Source organism: Tursiops truncatus, chromosome 16 (genome assembly GCF_011762595.2).
Source record: "Tursiops truncatus isolate mTurTru1 chromosome 16, mTurTru1.mat.Y, whole genome shotgun sequence".
Taxonomy (NCBI): Eukaryota; Metazoa; Chordata; class Mammalia; order Artiodactyla; family Delphinidae; genus Tursiops; species Tursiops truncatus.
Window position 1 is genome coordinate 32,349,999 of NC_047049.1, and position 24,244 is coordinate 32,374,242.

General features: G+C 41.8%; 1 protein-coding gene and 1 pseudogene across 2 annotated transcripts in view; one reads left to right on the forward strand and one right to left on the reverse strand.

The window, feature by feature from the left end:
• Nucleotides 1–24,244, reverse strand: part of PLCE1 (phospholipase C epsilon 1) — a 317,614-nt gene that overhangs the window by 117,086 nt on the left and 176,284 nt on the right. For both annotated transcript variants that reach the window (XM_073794169.1, XM_019939658.3), the window contains exon 4: nucleotides 10,412–10,728. In XM_073794169.1, coding sequence (XP_073650270.1) covers nucleotides 10,412–10,728 — 317 coding nt within the window. The remainder of the gene's footprint in view (nucleotides 1–10,411; nucleotides 10,729–24,244) is intronic.
• On the forward strand, nucleotides 13,694–14,579 carry LOC101338475 (mitochondrial import inner membrane translocase subunit Tim29-like; annotated as a pseudogene).

Genomic DNA, 24,244 nt, shown 5'->3' on the forward strand with positions numbered 1-24,244 from the left:
AAGTAAACAAGTCAATGGCTTCCCTGACTTTTGAACTGAGACATGATCAGAAGACATGCTCAGAAGAAGACAGCAGTGGGGGGGAGATGGTTTTAGGCAGAGGGAACAGCAAGTGCAAAGTCTATGTGGGGAAAACTAGCTCAGTGTGTTCAGGAACAGAATGAAAGTCAGTGTGGCTGGAACAGAGACAGAGAGAGGGGTGGATGGTATAAAGTTAGGTTGGAGAAGTCAACAGGGGCAAAATCATGCAGGGTCTTGCCGTTTTGGATTTTATTTCAAATGCAAGAGGAAGACCTTGGGGGATTTTCAGGAAGGGTGTGACCTGATCTGCTTTATGTTTCTAAAAGGTCACTCTGGCCGCTGGGTGATCTTGGATTGGATTATAGGATATGCAAGGACGAAAGCAATACTGGAGGTGAGTGCAGTGGTGACTGGCTCTAAGGGTGGTGGCGGGTGAAATGCTAAGGAGTGGTCCGATTCAAGATGTATTTTGTAAGTAGAGCAAATGAGACCTGCTGATGGTTTGGATGTTGGCAGTTTGGGAAAAGAGAGTAGATCAAGAACGACTCCTAGGTTGTTAGACTGAGCACCCAGGTAGATGTTGAGATGGGGAAGATGGGGATAAATAGGGAAGATACTGGGTAGTATGTGAATGGGGTTGTGAGAAGGCAGTAGTTCTATTCTGACCATATTTGAGATGCCTTTTAGACATTAGAATGTAAGCTCTGTGTGTGGAAGGGATCTGTCTTGTTCTTTGCTATATCCCTGGCACACAAAACAGTACCTAGAATATAAGTTGGTACTTAATAAAAATCTGTTGAATGAAAAAAGCCAACGGGAGGCATTGAGAAGGCAATTGGATTTATGAATGTTTAAATCTCTTTGGCAAATGTAGATTCTTAGCAAAGCATAAATACATTCCTCCTTGGCTCCTACATGTGCAGTAAGGATCTCTAAGACAGTGGTTTTTCAGAGAGTTGAATTAAGCATCCTAATAGGGTCAGTTAATTCAGTCCTGGAGAGAGGCTCAAAATCCCAGTCTCTGACAAAAGCACACCCGGTCTTTCCCACAGCGTTCAGTGTCATTTAAAGTGATATGTCTAATGGAAAAGAACACTGGGCCTTGAGGAGATGCTGCACTACTTCTCTGAGTCATGTTAACTATTTTCATTTAAAAAATACTATTCATGTATGTCAAAATCTTACTTGTCTATTTACTAATTTCCACTGGACTCATTCTTACTTCTATCAGCAACAGGATTGAGTGGTAACTTGATGCCTGCTTTCAACAGAATAAAACAGGCCTCCAGTGGGTCAGTGGCTTTGGCAGTTCTCTTTCTAGGTTGGCTAAATCCTAAAAACATGATGTGAGCTTTAAGCAGGGTAAATAAGAATAAAAATATCCTGTCATAGTAACAAAATAGTTTGAATATTTAAGATTCCAAAACCAAGTCCTTTAGGAGCAAAGAATGAAAAAAAAAATACAGAAAGAAAGAAGGAAGGAAGGATGGAAAGAAAGAAAGAGAAAGCAAGCAAGTCATCACATTTATTTAAATTTCCTTTGGACAATTATCAACTATTATAATAGTTCCTATTCCAAAGACAGGAATCATTTCCCCCCATTTGCTTTCGGATACAGCTTTGTTCTGTTCTTTGAATACCTCTGTCTGATGGTCTAGAGTAGTGATTCTCAACCATTGGTGGCATCAGTATTATCTTGTGGAGCTTTTAAAATATACACATCCCTGGGCCCACCACGGATCCACAGAGAGTCCACAGAATCTCCTGGGGACCGGCTCCAGGCATGTGTATATTTAAAAAATATTCTGATTGTTAACAAACACATGAAAGGATGCTCAACATCACTAATCATTAGAGAAATGCAAGTCAAAACTACAATGAGGTATCACCTCACACCAGTCAGAATGGCTATCATCAAAAAATCTACAAACAATAAATGCTGGAGAGGGTGTGGAGAAAAGAGAACACTCTTGTACTGTTGGTGAGAATGTAAATTGATACAGCCACTACGGAGAACAGTATGGAGGTGCCTTAAGCAGCTAAAAATAGAACTACCATATGACCCAGCAATCCCACTACTGGGCATATACCCTGAGAAAACCATAATTCAAAAAGAGTCATGTACCACAATGTTCACTGCAGCTCTATTTACAGTAGCCAGGACATGGAAGCAACCTAGGTGTCCATCAACAGATGAGTGGATAAAGAAGATGTGGCACATGTATACAATGGAATATTACTCAGCCATAAAAAGAAATGAAATTGAGTTATTTGTAGTGAGGTGGATGGATCTAGAGACTGTCATACAGAGTGAAATAAGTCAGAAAGAGAATAATAAATACCATATGCTAACACATGTATGTGGAATCTAAAAAAACAAAAAAGGGTTATGAAGAACCTAGGGGCAGGACAGGAACAAAGACACAGACGTAGAGAATGGACTTGAGGATATGGGGAGGGGGAAGGGTAAGCTGGGATAAAGTGAGAGAGTGACATGGACATATACACACTACCAAACATAATATAGATAGCTAGTGGGAAGCAGCCGCATAGCACAGGGAGATCAGCTCGGTGCTTTTTGACCACCTAGAGGGGTGGGATAGGGAGGGTGGGAGGGAGATGCAAGAGGGAGGAGATATGGGGATATACGTATAGCTGATTAACTTTGTTATACAGCAGCAACTAACACAACAGTGTAAAGCAATTATACTCCAATAAAGATGTTTAAAAATATATATATATATTCTGAGGCCCACTGCTTTCGTTCTGCTGACCAGTGAAAGCCACTGTTAAAGGAAATCGTGTCTGATGCTCAAAGAATGAACACAGGCATGGAGGTTCTGATTCACAAGGTGCTTAGCAGCCCCTCTCCACCGCCTTCTCCTGCTGCCCCAACTCTGAGCACAGCCTGAGAACAGCCAAAAAAAAAAAAAAAAAAGAATCCACAAAAACTGTACTTCCAGTCTTCCTAGGAGTACAGATGTAACTAAAGATTTTGAATTTCAAAGCCATCACTTTTGGGGGTGTAGGTTTCATGCAAAATTGAAATACAGAAAAAGAGGAGGAAAAAGACTGCAGAGGTGATGTGATCAAGAAATGAAGCTAAAGAAATAAAGTAAAATTTTTAATTTTCTTTTGGCATTCTACATTCTCAGGTATCCAGTACCTAAGGAACCCTCAAAGCCAAAAAGGAAACTTTAAAAGCCAAAGACCTAAATCCCTTTTCTGCCTGGGATATGACAATTTATTCTGTTCCTCTTCTGGGACAATGTTCTCAGACACCTTGTGACACCATTGTCTTACCAATTTCAAGGATCACAGTCTCCCAGTTCAAAGGAAATGACACATTTTCAATATCAAGGAGTCAACAAGGAGGTTAACAATGTTATATGTATTGAAATAGTAAAGAATATTTGAATCCTGTTGTGAAGCAAACGGTTTCATTCAGAATAAGAGACCAAGGTGAGGAAAAAAGGCTCTTATGGCTTTTGATTCAATGGCACCAGGTAGATGGAGCACGAATATTGGCTCTGGTGTGCTGTGAAGCCCCTCCTCATTTCCAGCCCCATCATTTACTTAGTGTTACGCTGAGTGAGTAGAATCCTGTGGGTGTTGATTGCCAAGAACCACCGAACATGATTTGCTGTCAATAGACTCCAGGGCAGATAAGTCCCCTACAAATAACCTTGCTCTTAGAACACTGCCCTGCACAGCTGAGTCTCTGTGGTTTAACTGCCTACTGTATTTTTTTAGTCCAGAAACTTCTGAACTAAAATTTCTGTTAACCGGGGAATGTGCCATGAAATATTCTGGGGAATGAATACAATTTCTGCTCTCAGAGGTGTGCCTCTAGGGAGATGTGCTTTCCCAAGGAAAAAATCTGGTTTTCCAAAGTGAATTGAAATTTCCCTTACCCTGAGAGGGCTTTATTAACAATTTACCTCATGGGTATTCAGACATGAGGAAAAAAGTTTGTACAGCAGACCTGAACAGATGATTTGCTTGGCTTTCTGCATAAAAGAGGGAGGGGAAAGCTTTGATAGGAAACTTTCCTAACATGGTTAAATGTACAAATTCAAAACCAAGTAAAGGAACACATTTGGTCATTATCACATGTTATGCTTTTTCCTTACTATGCCGAAATAGTCTTTCCTTGGCTACGACCAGACAGACTTCTAGATGTTGGAATTTGTCAAAGTGATCGTGATCTCTTATGAAGTACCCACGGAATTCTGGCTGAAAGGACACAGGCCCAAACAGCCCTTCTCTGGCCAGATGGTTTATTTATTCTTATGCTCTTTCCCAGAGAGTTAAGCTGCACCTTGGCATTCTTTATAGAGAGGGTGGCCTTTAAACTATTGAGCTGACATCTGCTGAAACCCACCAGATGGAAGGAACAGCACTGAGTGTCACTTTGGGCTGCCCACATTTGTGTGGCTAGAGAAGCGGGTTGATGACTGCTTAGTTTGACCAAACACAGGAGGGTAGAGGAAGGTCACCTGGGGCAAAAAGCCAGGTGGAATCCCTCCAGAGCCTTCTGGGGTCTCAGTATAACTGTGGGCTCAATCTTGGCCTCATCACCTGCTCTTGGACCAGCTGGTTTGAAAGAGGAGCCCAGAGAATGGTCTTGCTAAGACGTACCTGACAAGAAAAACTGCTCTCTCAGGGCATAGGAAAAAGTAAACCTGTTAATGGCGTTTTGAAGCTGAAAACCAGCCCTCAGTCAGAGAAATCAACTGTTACACAGAAGAGCGTCTGGCAGTGATGTGGGCAGTGGTAGGTTATGGAGCTGAAAATTTACTCTGTTGACGGATCCTGAGGACCAGCTGTAGTTGCAGACCATGATGAGTTCCAACCCCAAAGATCATCAGTGGGTGAACAACAGGACAGGAGCAGAGGCTATATTGATGAGTCATAAGGTTTGAGAACTCATAACTCAGAACTGTGATCCTAGAATACACCACCTCCCCAAACCATGTTCCATCACAGCCCTTCGCAAGAAAAGGGCATGAACGCAAAGGGAGTAAGGATGCTCCTCAATCTTTATTTGCCTTTCATATCTGCTCAAATGCATGTGCTAAAGTGTGTGATCTCTCTGGTAAAGTTATCTACCAAAAATGCCTCTCTGTCTCCTTTTAGAAGGGATAAATGGCTCTGGAATGTATTCGAAGAGGAATTAAAAAACAGTAAGATCAAAAGGAATGTGGACTACAGGTAGAGGCTGGAGAGAGGAAGAAAGAGGAGGGAAAAAGGACAATATGATTTGAGCCGGTCGGAGCAAGAGACATCGTGGGTGGCCAGGAAGTGAGCCTGCCTAACCTGAAGGGAGGAAGAGAGAACACGGGCTCTTTGAGCTTTAGGTCGAGGATATGACTACAGAGAGGTGTCCAGATCAAAAGGGTTCAGGAAGCCCTGTCTCCCAAACCAAGTGGAGCAGGATGGAGCCCACCCCCAGTGCCCCCTTGACTACCACCAGCTTGGGGCCTAGCCCCTTGTACCTGCTTCTGTTTACTTGCAAGGATAAAGAGAAGTCACTCCGGTGAGTGCCAGTCTTGACATCGGGCAGGAGATAGGGAAATGGGGAGACAAATTGCTTCCAAGCCACAGTCTAAATTGATTTTAAATGATTTATCTCCTGGCGTTCCTTAATGTAAGCCAAACACTTTCAGTTGTTTCATGATTGTACCTGGAATTGCATTTTAACCATATTTTCCTAAGAACTAACGTTAAGCAATATTGCTTGAGAGGCATCAGGGATTTTCTCCCCTTTCCCCACGTTACAGTTAAGTCATTACGTAAAGAGTTGTAAGAATTCGGGAAACTTCTAGCTCATGCTCAGGTTTTACTGACAACGAGCGGCAAGCTGCCTCCTTAGGTCATGAATCTTTCTTGCTCATGACAAGAACTGGTTGTGTTCTCGTCTGGAATGTCCTCCTTCCCTTTCCCGTGATGGTCCCCTTCTATCCCAGCCATCCCTCAAGGCCCAGCCGCAAATTCCAGTGCTGAGCAGAGAGAGCTCTGATCACCCACCTAGACACCTCGGCTCCCACCGTCTGTGCCACTCACACTGCATGTATTTTCTGCCTCTTTTGGGAGTGATTTGTGCCCATGCCTGACTACAATTTAAGACTGGTAGCTTCTGGCAGACGCAGACTGTTATTCATTTCCCTTACTGCTTATCCACCATGGTCTCCTGCTTCTGAGAAGTGCTGAAAACACGTTAACTGAATGACTGAATGTATGAACAAATGCATTCGCTTCTCTCCTAAGTAACTAGCAGTGCATCTAGTAGTCTCTCTCTTGTCTTTGAGATTCTCCCATGTTCAAAAAATATATATTTTACTTCCACTGAGGAAAGTGCATTTATTTTGTGAATCCAATTTTGACAGAACCAAAGTATGGGCTAATAATGTTGTAAATTTTCATCATATATTGCTCATTTCTTATTTAAAAGAGTGTGTGACACGCCAATTAAAAAAGAGAAGGTTATAGCATAGTAGGCACTCAATAAATAAGTCTTAAGTGAATGAATGGAGTGGTAATAGGAAATTCAATAAAAATAGAAATGGTAGGAGTAGAAAAAGGGTAGATGCACAGGAGGTTTAGAACAGAAGTAGAGAGAGGGAGGGAAGAGGGAAAGGAGACCGAGGCTAATTAAATTCAAAATCAGAAATTCTGGTTTTACTACAAACTTTAACTTGATAATTTAACAAGTAGAGAGGCAAGGCAGTTGGCTGAGAAGAGAATAGACTTTAAAGACAGACATCTGGATTCTGACATTCATTCAGCCACTGTGTGACCTTGGACAAGTGACTCAACCTCTCTGAGCTTCACTATTTTTTTAAACCTTTTAATTCTGAAGTAATTTTAGATTTACAGAAAAGTTATAAAAATACAGAGAGTTCCCATACATAGCTCACCCAGCTTCTCCCAGTGTTAGCATCTTTCTTAAATATAGTCCCTTTATCAAAACCAGGAAATTAACATTGATACATTCATGCTGATTAAACTACATGCCTGATTAGAATTTCACCAGTTTCCCCATCAGTATCCTTCTTCTAGTCCAGGATCTAATAGGATCCCAAACTGCATTTAGTTGTCATGACTCCTGGTCTCCTCTAATTTTTGATGATTCCTCTGTCCTTCCTTACCTTTCATGACCCTGACACTTTTGAAGAGTACAATGTCTTTCAATTTGGGGTTGCCCGATGGTTTTTTTCTTATGATTAGAGTTAGGTTATTTTTTTAGGGGGGGCAAATACGTCATAGAGACTACATCTAGTCCTTCCGAGTGCGTCACATCAGGAGATGTGACCAGTAATAAGACATCAATATGTCTTATTATTGGTCATGTTGACCTTGAGCACTTACTTAAGGTGGGTGTCTACTGGGGTTCTCACTGTTCTATTTTTCCTTTTGTAATTAATACATATTTTGTGAATAGATACTTTGAGACTATGCAAATATCTTGTTTCTCATATTTTGTTCAATAATTTTAGCATTCATCAGTGGTTCTCGCCTGTAACAATTTATTGCTGGGGTGTCCTAATGGTGATTTCTCATTTCCCTCATCCCTTCTACATTTATTAATTGGAAATCTTTTATAAGTAAGAGCTGTACCTCTCCCTCTCCTCCCATTGATTTATTTATTCACTTATTTATTTATATCAGTATGGACTCATGAATATTTACTTTATTCTATGGACCACAGTCCAATACTATCATTATTTATCTTGTTGTTTAAGCTTCACGTTCTTCACCTGTGAGTCAGAGATAATAACTGCCTTACACAACTGTCATAAGGATTAGTGGGATTAAAAAATGTGACACTGACAGATAAGCAACAAGGATCTATTGTATAGCACAGGGAACTCTACTCAATATTCTGGGATAACTTATATGAGAAAAGAATCTAAAAAAGAATGAATATATGTATAACTGAATCACTTAGCTGTACACCTGAAACTAACACAACATTGTAAATCAACTATACTCCAATAAAATTAAAAGAAAAAAAGTGACAATCTCCAGTCTAGTCCTAAATGCTAGCTCCTTTTCTTCTTTTTCTTTACAGAAAGTAAAGCCACGCTAATTTGGAGGCAAGACCATTCTAAATAGGTGAAATCTGAATTTAAGAATTCTCTTTCAATGGAATGAAGCCTTTTTAGCTGAAAGGATATAAAACAACTAGAATTTAGCTCTCCCAGTTTTGCCTAGTGTAGGTCATTTGGGATCTGCCTGTAATGACTACATTAGACTGATTTTTTAATCGGCATACACATAATATGTATGAAAATAGATGCTTGAGAATACTTGAATACAGACTGTTCTTTTAAGTAGTTCAGGTGTTTTCCCAGAAACCTTGTTTACATTTTGAAGTTGCTTAGCTTAACTATTTTCAGAGATAGTCCCAAGCATGCCTTAACCCAGCTGTGGTTCATATCATCACTAATTCTGAATTAGTGAAATCACTGTTTCATCTTTGATTCCCAAAGTTATGGTACTAAATGGAAGAGATCCAAGTTTTCCCTCTCCAAAACTAACTTAAAACTAGCTTTTTAAAGTTCAGGCAAATCACTTTTAACTTCAGGTGGAATTTAAAACAACAACAATAGCGACAAAGGACAAGGGTAGGGTCCTAAGGATGTTTGAGTGAGTCGATCAGGAAGTTTAAAATAATTCATGATATACAGTAAAATCCACTAATACAATCACCCAGTTTACTGGAACTTTCATTTTCCACTCTGTTTTTATCAGCAAGGAAAATCAAGAACATCAGATTTATTTTAAAAGGCAACTTTGGGGGCCGTGTGGTTTACAAGCATTCATGTGGACTCCCAGAGAGTCTGTCTTACTCAGTTTGGAGTGGACCAGGAATCTGCAATTTAGCAGGTGTCACGCTCAGTATGAGCCTGATACAGGCGAGAGGCAGGATATTGTTGTGGTTCAAAGCCCAGGCTCTGAGACCTGACTCTTTGGGCTTGAGTCTCACTGTTGTCACCTACCACCCGTGTGACCTTGGGCAAAGAACTTCATCTCCTCATGTCTCAGTTTTCCCATTGCTAAAATGGGGTCAATGACAAGGATCTGTCTCCCAGGGTTGTTGTGAGGAACAAATAAGTGGCACATATTAAATAATTAGTATGACGGTGCTAGATGGATATTAGCAATTCCTATGGATAATGGATCTCCCTTTGAGGAATGATGCTCAAGGCATGTCTGGATACAGAATTGCTTGAGCTCAGCCTCTAATACTTTCCATCCACTGGGCTTTATCACTGTTGTGATACAACCATCACCAGGGTCATGACTGGAAGGCTATGGAGGCTGCAAGGTGAACTGCTATAGTTGGAAAGTGTTTAAGTAACAAAGGCTGATTGATCCTCTGTCAATCAGAGATATATACAAACTAGGATGGGAGCATCCTCTTAGCATTTAGGTAGTTTACTAAATGACTAAAGTAGGAAACTACTGTATTTGTGGAATTCAACCAACCAACAACCACCAAACACACAGACTGTAATTTTGTGTTTTAAAAATCAAGACATAGAAATGAAGTCTAGAAGAAATAAAATACAGAACAGAAAGGTCTGGGTGTGGGGTTATGCTATGGAATGAAAGTGTTCTCTAAGCCTGAGAGAGGAGCATCCTGTGACCCTAGCATAGCATGGCGACCTCCTCTCCATCCTGTCCTTTATCCTTGGTCCAGGACCACAGGGTGGCTAGCCATTGGCTCTTTTCCTCCCAGTGAGCGCCTAGAGCTCGTACACTGCCTCCTTCCTAGGTGTTCCCAGACTCTGGTCACACCTGTCCTCTTTAGAACTTGCTTCTGGCAAGGCCTTGGAGGCCATGGAGGGACTTTCTGGGGCTGAGGAGCTTGATGGGATGCAGAGATCAGGAATGAGGTGTTTCATTGCCCCTCACGACCATGTTCCTCCCAGCTGTCCTTACCCAGGTATATTAGTGTTTAATTTCTGCTGAGGAGGTCTGATAGTGGAAGACAGAGTGGGCCAGACAGATCCCATGATCCCTTGGCCAAACCCAAAATTGAGACATCTGGTCTTAAAAGCACTTGTGGGAACAGGGGGAGAATCTTTGAAAATGGGCCCAGGGAGAATATTTTGGCAAGGGCATAGAGAAAATGGGGCGGGGGGGATACTGGTTGTCCAAAGGGAGAAGGCTTGTGGACATGGTAATGGTATGGGATGGAGATGGTCTCAATTAGGCTGAAGGGTGGAGTGAAGTGAAAGAGAGGATGACATTGCCTGGAAAAGAGACAGTCATCATGGAAGTGGGCAGACAGACAGGTAGATGAGATATCAGTAACAAACAAACCTAAAAGGAGAAATGCTTAAAAATCATTACAAAACATCTCAGAGTGGCTTCTTACCTCATTAAATCTCATCACAAGATCTTCAAGGGCGTTATGCTCTCCGTTCTGGGAGGTAAGAATGGATGCTGAGATGGACGCTTTGAGGCAGGGCAGGGACCTCTGGCATTCCGTAGTGCCCAAGTCCCGGGTCAAGAAGCAAAGATAGTCTACCGGCAAGACCCTTCGGTAAATATTCTGTTCCTGCTCCATCAGGATGCTGGCAACTTCCTCTGGGAACTGGATGAGGGGCTGCAGATCAATCAGTTCCTTGCTGATCCCAGCTGAACTTGAAGGGAGGGCACTGGAATTGGCCATAGAGGTGCCTGGTTGGCGTTCTGAAATAAAGCAACAAAAGTCACTGTTACACCAAGGCTGGTATCCCCTATGACAGGTATTTACTTGAGAGCCATTCAAAATTTTATACGTTTCTCAACTGAAGTTTCTGCTTGGTGAATAGTTCTATACTATCTCTCCCGTTTTGGAGACCTTTCTGATATCTCTCCTGCCTGCCCCCTCCCACTCCTTGGGGGTAGGGGAAGGCTTAGTTTCCTGTTTTCAGAAGCAGAACTGATCTAGCACACCATTCCCTAACCAGTTCACTGTGACACTCTGCAGAGTAGCAGTGAAGTAAAATGTACCATTTGCTTCCTCATCCTCCGGGACTAACCATCACCATGAAAAGAAATGCAGGTGGGCATGGGCACAGCAATTGAAGTGGAAGAGGGAAGAAGGCAGTAGGGGGAGGAGGCCTGTACACATATAGGCATATGCACCCTATGTCTGAATACGCAGGAGACCCAGGGACCCTCTGCACACCAGGCTTCAAAACTTCACGGTCTGCTCTGCCAACATTCAGCCCTCAAAGACTCTGATTCCACTGAGATTTACCTGGAGGTGTGCAGGGACAGAACCACCTATACAAGTAAGGAAGAAATAGGTAATGAGGAGATGTATCTAAATAAACAAAATAAATAAATCTCATTCCCTGCTCCACAACTGGTAATAAGAAGGTGGTAGCGAGAGGGAAATTAATGAGTGCATTAGATAGAAGCACCAAAGACATTCATTCAGAGGCTCAAAATTATTCCCTTAGCACAAATTCACTTTGCCTCAGTGGATAGCTCCACCTTCAATCCCTTTCTTCCCACTGACTCTTCTTTGCCTACACAGATATTAGTTTCCCTCATCCTTAAATACAAACCAGTAAAACTTCCCTTATCCCTTAAACTCCAACTAGCCTTACCCTTCATTATGTACCTTCCCTAAAGGGGAGTCTACTTTCCCTGATTCCTTCCTCTGTGAGTATGGCGACCATATCTTCTGATCCAAAAATCGGGCCACGCAGTCTGTTCAAATTAATTAACCAATAAGGATGTGGATGGAACAGAAAAATGGAAACCAGGTCTGTCCTGGGAGTTCCTGTGTTGATTTGGAATACAAAATCATATTTGGTTCTCTCTAAGCTCATATTTGAAAATAATTAAAATAAGGCAGGTACTCAAATCAAGCCTACGTGGCTTCACTCTCCAACTTGCTGAATGGTTGAGAAAGTGACCAGATTTCCCCCAGATTGAGTCAGAATGTAGCCTGAATGATGACAGAGGCAGATTGCAGTTTCTGACACTGATAATTTATGTACAGTGGAATTAACCATATATAGAAAGTCTTCCCAGAATTAACCAGCTCTAAGACATGATTTCAAAGCATAGCACTCTGTGAAGGAAATAAAAGTAACTCCCAAATCTTATGAAACAGCTGCTTATCTAATATGCAAGAGAAGAGATAATGTAATAAAATATGTAAATAACATGATATATTGTAAATCACAATGTATCTTGAGACATGAGTCACATGATGTTACAATGAATGAAGAAGAATCTAGTGATTTGTGGGAAATAGCAATAAAGGAGACCTAAACAAATTTGAATAAAAGAAGAAAAAGAAGCCTGGTAGGTGTAACTCGAATAAATATAGTGGCCCCATGTGTCTCAATATAAGCACGGCATCACACTCAAAGGAAACACAAATCTGAGGTTAGAAACCTTGAAACATAATGTAGACCTTTAGTGTAGGTTTCCTTAAAGCAGGATTACTCGGGGATTTTGTATCATGCACCACAAAGAAACATCCCAGAAATCTTTTGGGGACATATTTTGTGTTCTTCAAGTTCCACATTTAAACAGCAGCTGTTAAAAATACTGCCCGCTTTCTCTCATTCTTGCTGAGCTCCCCTTTAATCTCCTCTTTCCTATTCACAGGCCACGTTGCCCCAACTCTCAGCTGTAAGTCACCATCAGATCTCCCTCTCTGCAACATGGGCAACTCTATGATGGATTAAAGACCCAGGAGCTCTGTGACCCCTGATCATTCCTCATTATTTGTGGAGCAAAGTTCATTAATCCCACAGGCAACCGTAGTTCTTCTCTTGTGAAAAATTTTTTAGAAAATTTCTGGTGAATATAATTATCGATCTCATTTACAGTCAATGTTTGCTCTCAGCCCCATGTTCTCCAGTTAATAGTTATTCTACAGTAGAATAGGGTCGTATCTCTAGACACTCTAACAGCCTAACAAAATTTACTGTGAGACACAGTGTCTTCAAGTTCTATTTCCCTGATAACCGAGTTCAGTACTTTATATGGATTAATTTAGGAGGTAGATAGCATTATTATGTGAGGCTCACATAAGGTCACATAAATAGTAAGCTAGGAACCTGGGATCTGAATCAGGGTCTTTTTGACTTCAGAGCTCGTGTTCTTGATCACTCAGCATACAACCTCATGTAGCGACAGAATATCACATTGTCATTCTGGATTTTAGATGCATCTCAAGTGATTTAAGTTAGTATAAATCAAATTCTTGTGCTTACTTACTTGCATTGATCTGATAAAATGAACTCTTCAAACTCCAAAGGTAAGGATTTGACCCTAGAGCATGGACAGTTCCCTTCTTTGTTCAGCCTGGAACCATCACGTCAATCACTACATTACAACTACATTAGAATGGAGCATATAGAAACCCAAAAGTGCCCTCTCCTTTCCTTCTTATAAATTCATAAGAATGTTCCCATGCTTTAAATGGGTATTTTCCAAAGTGTGCAACACTGAATTTATGCAAAACACCGTTCCTTGGTTAATAATTTAGAGACATACTGGGTTAAACAAAGTTAAACAAGCTTTCTTTTTTTCTATTTTAACTGCAGGACTTCTCAGAGCCTTTAATAAATTCCACGAGGGGCATATACTATCACAGCACACAGCAGCTCTCTTCAACCTTGCTGTCTATCTCTATATCATTTGCATGGGAATTACAGTCTCCTCAAAAGTTTTGTCAGTGGGGGAAACAGGGCCTCGGGTGCTTGTGGGGTTAGTGGTTCCAAACAACCTTAGTCCCTTTTGGCCCCGAAGCCGCGTTGAGACTGGTGACGCTGCGGCCTCAAAGCCCGGCGTGTGGGCGGGCTGCTCCGGGACTACGCTGAAGCCTGCGGGGACGTGGCGGTGGCGAAGGCCCGACCCGTGCGGGCGGCCGTGTACGGGGGGCTGCTGGGCGGCACGGTGGCCTTTGAGGAGGCGCTGCTCCAGGCGACAGGGACCCTCCTGCTGCTGGCGCCCCGCCACGCGCAACCGTGACTCGGAGGCGTTCGTGCAACTGCTGCTCTGCTGCGGGGCCGCGGCTGCCTGCACCACGTGAGCCCGGGCCCCTTCGACGCCCAGGCCAGCCTCTGCCAGGCCCGCTGCCGCTACCTGTAGCCCAGCTGGGTCGACTTCCTGGACCGGATCCTGGATGTGGGCTTCGTGGGCCGCTGGTGGGTGCTGGGGGCCCGGATGCGCGACTGTGACATCAACGACGACGAGTTCCTGCACCTGCCGGCACATCTGCGCGCCGTCGGGCCCCACCAGCTGCACTCGGAGGCCAACGAGCGGCTCTTCGACGAGAAGTACAAGCCCGTGGTGCTCACCGACGATCAGGTGGGACCAGGCGCTGTGGGAGGAGCAGGTCTTGCAGAAGGAGAAGAAGGACCAGCTCGCCCTGAGCCAGGCCGACCCGCTGGTGCCGTCGGAAGTCGCGAGATGAAACCCAGACCAGCCTGGGTCCCGATCGGGCTCTGAGCCCTGGCAGACTGTTGGCCGGGGATTGTGCAGTTGGTGCGAGTGAGCCTCAAACGCCGAGTGACAGAAATAAATTATTTGCACTGTTCTCTCCCTGAGTTTTCACAAAATCGGGGGCCTCCCTCTCACCTGTTGATTGTGAGCTGACGCTAATTCAGAGCCTCCTTGGTCTAGGAGTTGGGGAGAGCAGAGCGACATGCCATGTCACGTTTAGCACTGCCAGTTAGTAAGGCGCTTTAGAAGGAAATAAGCCTTTGTTCACTGGGCTTCACCCTTCCCCTGACTGAGGCATCACAGTTGTTAGGTGACTCCCAAGCTCTCCGAAGAATTTTCAGATTTTTGTTTTAAAATTTGAACTGAAATGTTTATCTTCTATTCCATGAGTAACATTTTTTTTAAATTGATTTTTAAATTGTAGTCTCAGAGGAAACTGGAAAAATAACAGAGACATCCTGTGTACCCTTCCCCCAGCTTCCCCCAAATGGTAACGTTTTCTACAAGCAGTACCAAACACCAGGAGATTGACATTGGGATGACTAAACTTTTTGCAAAAGCAACTTGCTTTTACCATAGGTGTATTGATAGTGATGTTAAAGTGACCTGGAGGGATAGAGCATTTTCTGATCTGGAAATCAATATGGAATCCTAGCTTCTGGTTATGTTACACCTCAGTAACCCTGAAAACACAGAATCCTCTGGAAAGGAATATGTTGGTGTACATAGCTGGGTTATAATCGTACTTTTAAAACTAATATTAGAGGAATGAGACTACCTATGTCACTGATGCGGCCCGTGGCTAGTTAATAAACCAGGAGATGAAACCAAAAAATAAAAAAAACAAAGAACCTTAGTCCACCATATTGCCAAAGGCAATATGTAAAGATCTATGTAAAGGTCTAAGGGTGAGAGAGACCATGGCTTATTTAGGAAACTGCAAGTCATTGCCGATGGCTGTAGCATACATTGGGAGAGATGGAGCATCACTGTAGAAAATGAAGGAAGCTTTATTTTCCAGAAGGCACTAGAGAACAGGTGTGGCTCATGAAGGAACAATGGGGGTGGTAGGAGGATCCAAACATATACGTGAAGAAACATACAGCCTAAACTTTTGGGTCTCCCGGTGGATCTAGGCAATCGCCCCACCTTGAAGGAGGGGAGTCTGGGCCAAGTCTTCCCTTGAGGGATGCTGCTATGAGAGACATCCACTTAATCCTTGGTTCCTTTCTTCCTTTCTGGTGATCAGAAAGCCCTCATCTTGCCTATGAACTGCCATTCCCAGGGGCTGTCCACAAATTGTGCAACCCAGAAATATCCAGAAAAGCCTCTACACTGGATAAGTACTTTTCCTTGATAACTCTTCACCCAATGCCCTGGGTATTGTGGCTTTCATAACTCCCACCCCTGGAATTCTGCTCCCTCCCTCAGGGTTAGCACTTGTTCAGAAACTTTAGTTTAGGTGCAAGCCGTGTAAGAGCCTTGGGCTTGGCCTAGAGCTCAGCAAAACCTGCCACTTCCCATGGATTTCTCTTTTTGCCTTTTGATCCCTATCAAAAGGTCTTTATTGCTGTGTCTCATACGCAAGTCTAGAGTTTACCAAGTAATCTCACAAACTCTCTTAACGTAATGTGAGGGAGCCATGATAGGTTGGCATGGCTAACTGTATTTTTCATAAAGCTTGAGTTAAATTGCTACGAGATCTGCTGAAGAATCCAGCTTGTGAGTGGTCAACCCTGGAACTGGTAAAAGCTGAGAGAGAATCAGAGGATTCTGGCTCCTTGCCCAGTACTCGGCATTACACCAAGCTGAGCCTGGGTCACCATGGATGTGCTCTGTGTCCAGGGGCCAGCCTTATTAGCTGCCAATGTATCTCAATGGGGTTAAGACTACACTGATGTTGGGATTCAGTGAATAAGAAAAGATCCTTGTTGATACTGAACATCCTAGGAGAGACGACTGATAAACACTACTATAATATGGGTGGGGGAGGGGAAGATATTGGATGGAGGTTGGAAAGGGGTAGTATTACATAGTTTTTTTTTTTTTTGCAGTACGCGGGTCTCTCACTGTTGTGGCCTCTCCCGTTGCGGAGCACAGGCTCCGGACGCGCAGGCTCAGAGGCCATGGCTCACGGGCCCAGCCGCTCCGCAGCATGTGGTATCCTCCCGGACCGGGACACGAACCCATATCCCCTGCATCAGCAGACAGACTCTGAACCACTGCGCCACCAGGGAAGCCCTGCAATGTATATTTTAACTAGAATGCTATTTCCTCAAGTCTTTCTGCAAAAGTCTTCAAAGCTTTACCATCCAGGATGCTCTTGGCTTGGTCACCCTAATCCTTTTCTGGCATCTCAACAAGAGCTACTCACCTAGCTCTTGCACCTCACCATTTATTAGCCCTTTGCACGAAGTAACATATTTTAATTTTTACAAAGAACACTGTCAGGCAAGCGTGATTACCCCCATTCTATAAACGACAAATTGAGGGTCAGAAATGTTAAGCAATTTGTCTAAAGACTCATTGCTACTAAGAGATGGGGCTGGAACTAAAATTCAGCTCTGACTCCAAAAGTCTACCATCTACTATGGTCAACATTTTGAGAGATCTCCTGCAGGAGAGAAGGATTCCCCTGATTTCCTGCTGAGTCTGTTTCTCTGTTTTTCTCTGTTACACACATGCACACACACACACACACAGTCTTTTCCGGGTAGGGAGAGAGGTGGTTGAAAAGTTAGGCAGGATTATACCTTACAGGAATCTGACTTTAATGAAAAATAGAATATAGTACTTGCATTATATTTTGATGGTAGCTTAGTATGTATGTATGTATATATTTACAAAGGTAAAACCTTTGGGAGAACCTGCCACATAGCTCTGCTTCTGAAATGTTATTTTTCATTCTCACTCTCTGTGAGTGGTGGTGTGATGGGCACAGACTTTCTTGGAAGGCAAAACAAAAACTTAAACATGCATACCCTTTGTCTTAGCAATTCCACTTCTGGGATTTTATCTGACAGAAATTCTTGCAAAAATACAGACAAAGTGAGGTAAATTCATAGGTACTAAAATTGAAAATTTAAGTGGAAAAAAAAGCAAGCTGGGAACAATGGAATATGAACCTATTGGAGGAAAAAGAATTTTAAAAATGTAGGTATATGTTTGTATCTGTCTAGTACATACCAAGCTAATGAAAGTGTTTATATATTGCACAGTTCTGTTTCATTGAACTTTTTTCTAACGCAGGTTTGACAGTATTAAAAAATATATCAAAATGGTATCTGAAAAATTCATCCAGAGTACAAAATTCTAATCTTCTCATGGGCACAAACTGGTTTGGCATTTGAGCTGCTCAGATCTTTTCCATATATTGCAATACTGGTTTTGAAAAATTTCTTCAAATTACAATTAGGGAAGAAAGTACGAAAAACTTTTATTATATCTACTCTATATATTTTTCTTTGATTTGAATTCATTTTGTAGACAATCCCTTTATTTTTTTAACTTAAGCACTGGATTCATCAACTCCACATTTAGTAGCCTTTGAGTGATACAATTCCAATTATATAAGATAAGACAGGAGAGGAAGGATGTTGATTTCATTTTATGAAAGATTCAGAGTTGGCTTAAAGACAATCTCAGGCAGAGTTGAAAATTGCTTTCAACAGGGAAGTAATGGGTTTAGAGAAAGGTTAGTTAACTGGTGATTCTTTCTCATTATCTGTTATTGGTTTTCAGAGTAACAATCAATCTTGCAACAAATGTGTCTGGTTTGTCCTCAAAACTGCATGACTTTACAAGTTCACAAAATCAATGAAGCATATTATTTCTAAGTTGTACTTTAAAAAAAAGAAAAAACCAATATGCCTAGGTTGAGAATTAAGCCATATTCAGATAAAACTCCTTATGGGACTGAAGAGCCTCTTAGAAGAAAAAAATCTGACAGAATTCTTATTAATAAAAAGTAACTCTGCACCCTGATTTCCAATGAAATATGAGCTCACTGTGAAAGTATAAAAAATTTAGAGACATATACAGAAGAAAATTAAAATAATCAATAATCCTACACCCACAGATAATCTTGCTAATATTTTTGTTGTAGCATTTCACATTTTTTCTCTCTCTCTATATATAAAACATTTACAAAATTAGCATCAGAACACATACTTTTTTTCTAAACTTAAAACAAAAACCCAACTTACTCTATAGTGCACATTTCCCCAACTCTAAAACTAGTTTTCTAATATTGGATCTTAATGGCTCTTTAGTAGTCAATGTTATGTTTAACTATTTTTTATTGTTAGAAATAAAACTGTGATAGAATTTGTAAATATACCATTATATGTGCTTATTATGTTTCCAAAAACCTTGAAAGAGAGAAAAATTCCCTGCCCACACTGGGAAATTTCCAGGGAGCAGTAATTTCTTTTCTTTTCACGGCACATTAACCAAATGTTTTAGCAGTCTCTCTCATTGATCACCAATCTATTTCTGATGATTTTGGGTAAACAAAATTAACTGAGCCAAAATTCACATGGTAAGCTATAATAAGATGCCGTGCTTAAGAGGAAAATGGCATTACTGACTCCAAGTTAATAGGAGGGAAACTCTGGAGTGTCAGTGACAATCTAATGCCCTTGTACCCAGCAGCACATTCCTGATGGCCAACCCAGTGGATGTGGCTAGTTCTAGAACACAGCCCAAGCAGGCCACCTGAACTCCAGAGTCTGATCTGGCTGAGCTACTTAAACATATACTAATTACCCTTAAGGGATTCTGTGTCTCTATTTTATAATTATAACCATCAATAATAATAACACTAAATAAATTATAATATTAAATATATAATAACCACTACTTACTGTACACTAAGAACTGCACTAAGCTCCCTAAAGAGGTCTCACTCGGTCCTCACAGCACTTTATGCCATAGCACCCTATGCTATTACACCCATGTTAGCTGATGGGGACAGAGGTTACAGAACTTGCTCAATATCACCCTGAGATTAGCGATGGAAGCAGTGCCACATCAGTCTAACACCAAAGTCCAGGCTCCCCAAATCACCACCCTACACTGACTTGAAGGATTTGTTCGTCTCAGTGTTTCTGTACAACTGACAATCAAATGTTTTCCCAGTCGTAGGTAAATGAGGCAGGACTTGGGCCAAATGCTTGAGCTGGAAGGACTACATTCAGGAATAGTTGGGACAAATTTTCTACACTTTACAAATCAGGAAGCTATGCCTCTGAGAGGTCAAGCTTCTTGCCCAAGGTCATGGAGCTGATTATTGGCAAAATTGGCCCCCAACTCCCAGTCCAGGGTATTCCCTCTCTACTCCACTGTCTCCCCTACTTGCTGTGGTTAGAACCTCCAGTGCTGTAAACTCTTGGGGGGAATCTCCCCCAGAAGGAGAAAACAGGGAAACAGAGAGTATAATCCAGTGGTTATGAGTGAGGTCCTGGGAGTCACACAAGTGTGGGGCTGCAGCCCACCTCAGGCACTGACTTGTGGCATGACCTCGGGTAAGTTCTCTACAACCATGTCACCGTGATGATAGGGGAATTAAAATGAGAAAATGCATGTAAAACGTTTAGTGCATATTCAGCTCTCAGTAGTTAGCTGTTTTTTATCATCATGAATTCATCATTTGAAAGACGAAGAAGGAATTCTGGGGCCTTTGATCTTAGAAGCCAGATTGAGAGACTTAGTCATATATCAAACCATTTCAGGCTATGGAAAGTTTTGCTTTGTTTTTATAACCTGCAACTTGTACCCTCTGGTGTGGTGCCCACCAATAATCAAACATTTTCAAAAAATCCTCATTTATTCATATGAAAAGAAATATCCATCACATCTTGCCATGCATTGTAGTAATGCATTGATTACTTATTGATTCCTGCAAAAAAGGCAGCTGGAATTTTGATAGGGATTGCACTGAATCAGTAGATCACTTCGGGGAGTATTGCCATCTTAACAATATTAAGTTTTAAATCCATGACCACAGGAGATCTTTCCATTTATTGATGTCTTTTAAAATTCTTTCAACAATGCTTTGTAGTTTTTAGTGCACAAGTCTTGAATTTCTTTTGTTAAATTTATTCTTAAGTATTTTATTATTTTTGACGCTGTTGTAAATGAAATAGTTTTTGTAACTTCACTGTCAGATTGTTCATTCATGGCTAGTGTATAAAAATACAACTGCGCTTGTATCTTGCAAACTTGCTGAACTCATTTATTAGTTCTAATAGTATTTTAGTAGATTCCTTAGGTTTTTCTATATACGATATCATGTTATCTGATAATAGAGATAGTTTTACTTCTTTGTTTCCAGTTTGGATGCCTTTTATTTCATTTTCTTGCCTAACTGCCCTGGCTAGAGCGTCCAATAAAATATTGAATAGAAGTAGTGAGAATGGATATCTTTGTCTGGTTCCTGATCTTAGGTGGAAAACTCTCAGTCTTCCACTATTATGCATTATGTTAGCTGTGGGTTTTTCATAGATGCACTTTATCAGGTTAGGGAAGTTCCCTTCTGTTCCTATTTTGTTGAGTGTTTTTACTGTAAAAGGGTATTGGGTTTTGTCAAATCATTTTTCTGCATCTATTGAGAAAATCATGTGGTTGTTGTCCATTATTCTATTAATATAGTGCATTACTTTGATTTTCATATGCTTAACTGTACACTCATTTTATATTAATATATTGTGTGTGTAAGCACAGTCTAACTGAGAAGAGCTTTGTATGAGACCAGCAGACATTTATTGTCTAACTGCAGTTCTGACCCTAACTTGGACCTGTACATTGGACAAGAACAGATGGCAAACTGGGACATGGCTGTAACCATGACTCCAAATCACAAACACTCTGATATTTTTAAAAATTATGTTTGTTTTAAAGAAAGGAAATATATATTTTAAAAATTCATGTTGAAAATATACTCTTTATTATTGTTTGTTATTATAATCACATTTTCAACCTGTGACGATATGAGCATCAATTAAAATAGCTCTATGACTTAAGAGAAAACTTGTGCGTGTTATTTCTGATTTAGAACATATTATTGCAGAACTGACCTGTACCAGACTTTGGGTAGGTCAAAGTCACTTAATAAGAAAAACACATACCGACCTGGAATTTTTTTTTCCCATAAAAGGCAACACTAATGGTACTGACAGCATTACTTGCTAACGTTTTATTAAGTATCTCCTTTAGTCCTATCAGTGACTCTGGTCTGACTATGATTAAGTATTCCATTTTACAGCTGAAGAAACTCAGAGAGGCTAAGGAACTTGCCTAAATATTCACAGGTAGTTACGTAGTGATGCCAGGATTCTGACTTAGACTCATTTGACTCCAAAGTCCATTCTCTTCACCATTTCTTGTACTCTAGGTACCAGAGTTAAATTTATGCACGAACTCAAAACTCATTTCCCCTTTTCAACTAAAATGGGACCAAAACCTGGAAGGCATTAGGATTCACCATGTCCCACTTGTTGACCAAATGCTATTTCAAGTCAAGTACTCAGTAGGTACTTACCACGTGAATTCAACCTATGGGATGTATCTAATCTAGTAGTGGACAAGGCTGTACGGGAACTGCTTTGTATTTAATTATGCAATTAATAGCTTTTTGACTATGTTTGATGATTTAAGCAGAAGATCTTTGCTGACAAAGTCAAAGCCACCTTTAACAGGAAAAAAAAAAAAGCTATGCCAAAGTGGCTAATGATAGATTTGAGGACATTATGATTTGGTGCATTAAAATCACCATGCCATTGTCATGTAGAGGGAGCCTGGTAATCTACAAGTCTAAGCCCCACACCATGGACCTCCCCTGAGTCCTGGCTCAGGACACTACACGATCTTGGCTCTCCCCTTACCTCTCCAGCAACGGCACTGGCTTCTGAGTCTCCTTGCAGCTCCTGAGACTGAACTCTACAGTCTCAGTTCTCTCATCTCTCTTTCCTAGAAAAGCTCATCTCAAGCTGCAGCCATCACAGCTAAGCAGATGACTTTGCAAATGTGTAATTCCAGTTCTGACCTCTACCTCAGCTCCAATCCTGATGCTTCTATTCGGAGTGTCTATGTGAACATCCCAGCACCTCAGAGTCAAGCTATGCAAATTCGATCTAACTTTGCCCTTTCTTTTTAGGGTACCACCTTTACTTCCCCAGATCCAAAATCTTGGAGGCATCTGTTATTCCTCCATGTCCTGGGCTGATTTTGCACCCACTCGTCCACCAGTTATTTCCAGAATTAGTCCCTTCCATCCCATTTTCACTGCTTTCTCTCAATTCCCACCTGCATGGATATCTGCATCAGCCTCTTGACTATCCTCTACTCTGAGATACTGAGAGGAATCCTCACAAAAGCCTTCTTAGACCAAAGCCTAGGGGATAAGTAAGGCCATTTGGCTCTGTGAAGTGATGTCCATGATGGCAGTGGGAGGTGGAAGAAGGGTGGAGGCAGCCCAATAAAATGTGGAAAGAAAACACACACAGGTTTCATCATGTCTTGGAGAGACCTCATAATTCCTTCCTGAGGTCAGTTCCTCTCTGATTTGGTATAAAACAGTCATAGGACCTGGAATAACAACTGTCATCCTCTGTCAGAGCAGCAGAGACAAAGGAGGTACTGGTGCCCATACCTGGACATAAACAGTTCAGACTGCCCAGTCTCTGTATCTGTGACCCTGAGCCGGAGTGCTGCCAGCTCTGACTGGGCAAACTAGGGCTGCATGCCTGGGAGCGTTGGGCACCTTCATTCTCATGCCTCCCACCAGAGGCATGTGGTAAGGAGGTGGTGAAGGGGGAGCCCTAGGCTTCACATGCAATGCGGGAGAGCGCTCAGGTGCCCGGGCTCTGAAGTGGGACAGAACCAAGCCCAAATCCCACTCAGCCACTCTCTAGTTGCTTAACCCTGTACTTAATCTCTCAGAGTGGAGCAGGCCATCTGCTCAGCTTCCTGTGAACTCCCAGCTGGAAGGAGTACAAAACACCAGTAAAGAAACAAGAAGATGGGGAAAATCAATTTTCTTAAACTCCTTAGAAGTGAAATATCATACGTGGTTGGGACAAATACTCTGGCAAACCTCTGAAGTTGGAAGGGGGTGGGATCACTATGAAGTCCCCAAAACGCCTTTCAAAACAGAGACACCCACTTAGCCTAACCATAGGGCCTTGGTTTGTGGACAGGGACAGGCAAGCTGGGGGCCAGAGGGAATAGCTCAGGACAACAGCAGGTAAAGCCACCAGCTATCTTCCCCCTTCTCAAGCTCTTCTTAAGCAACTGGAATTTGTAGGGGTACCAATTTATGGCCCCTAAGTCTCAGTTTTCTTATCTTTGAAATGGGGATCACGAGCCTACCTCACCAGGTTGCTTTGGGAATTACATGATGTGTACACAAAACAGTATAGTGGCTGGGCCATTAATAGAAGACCTACATGTTTCCACATGAACTCTGGGAAGGTTGTCATATGCCCAAGGAATGTGTTATTATTTACTTGTTTATAAGCACATGAGAGTTGGCAAAGGGAGAGAATAGGTCATTAATACACAAAGGACATGTGGCTTTTCATTCTGTTGAAGGCCCAATTACTTACTGGTCTGTTATTTCTTTCAGGGTGACTTCCTTTTTGTCTACAGTTACATATATAAATAATACAAAGAGATTTTATTTTTTAACAGCTGGTGGATCATATCTAATCACTCTGTAAGCTCTTCACCTGAAGGAACCCAACTGGAC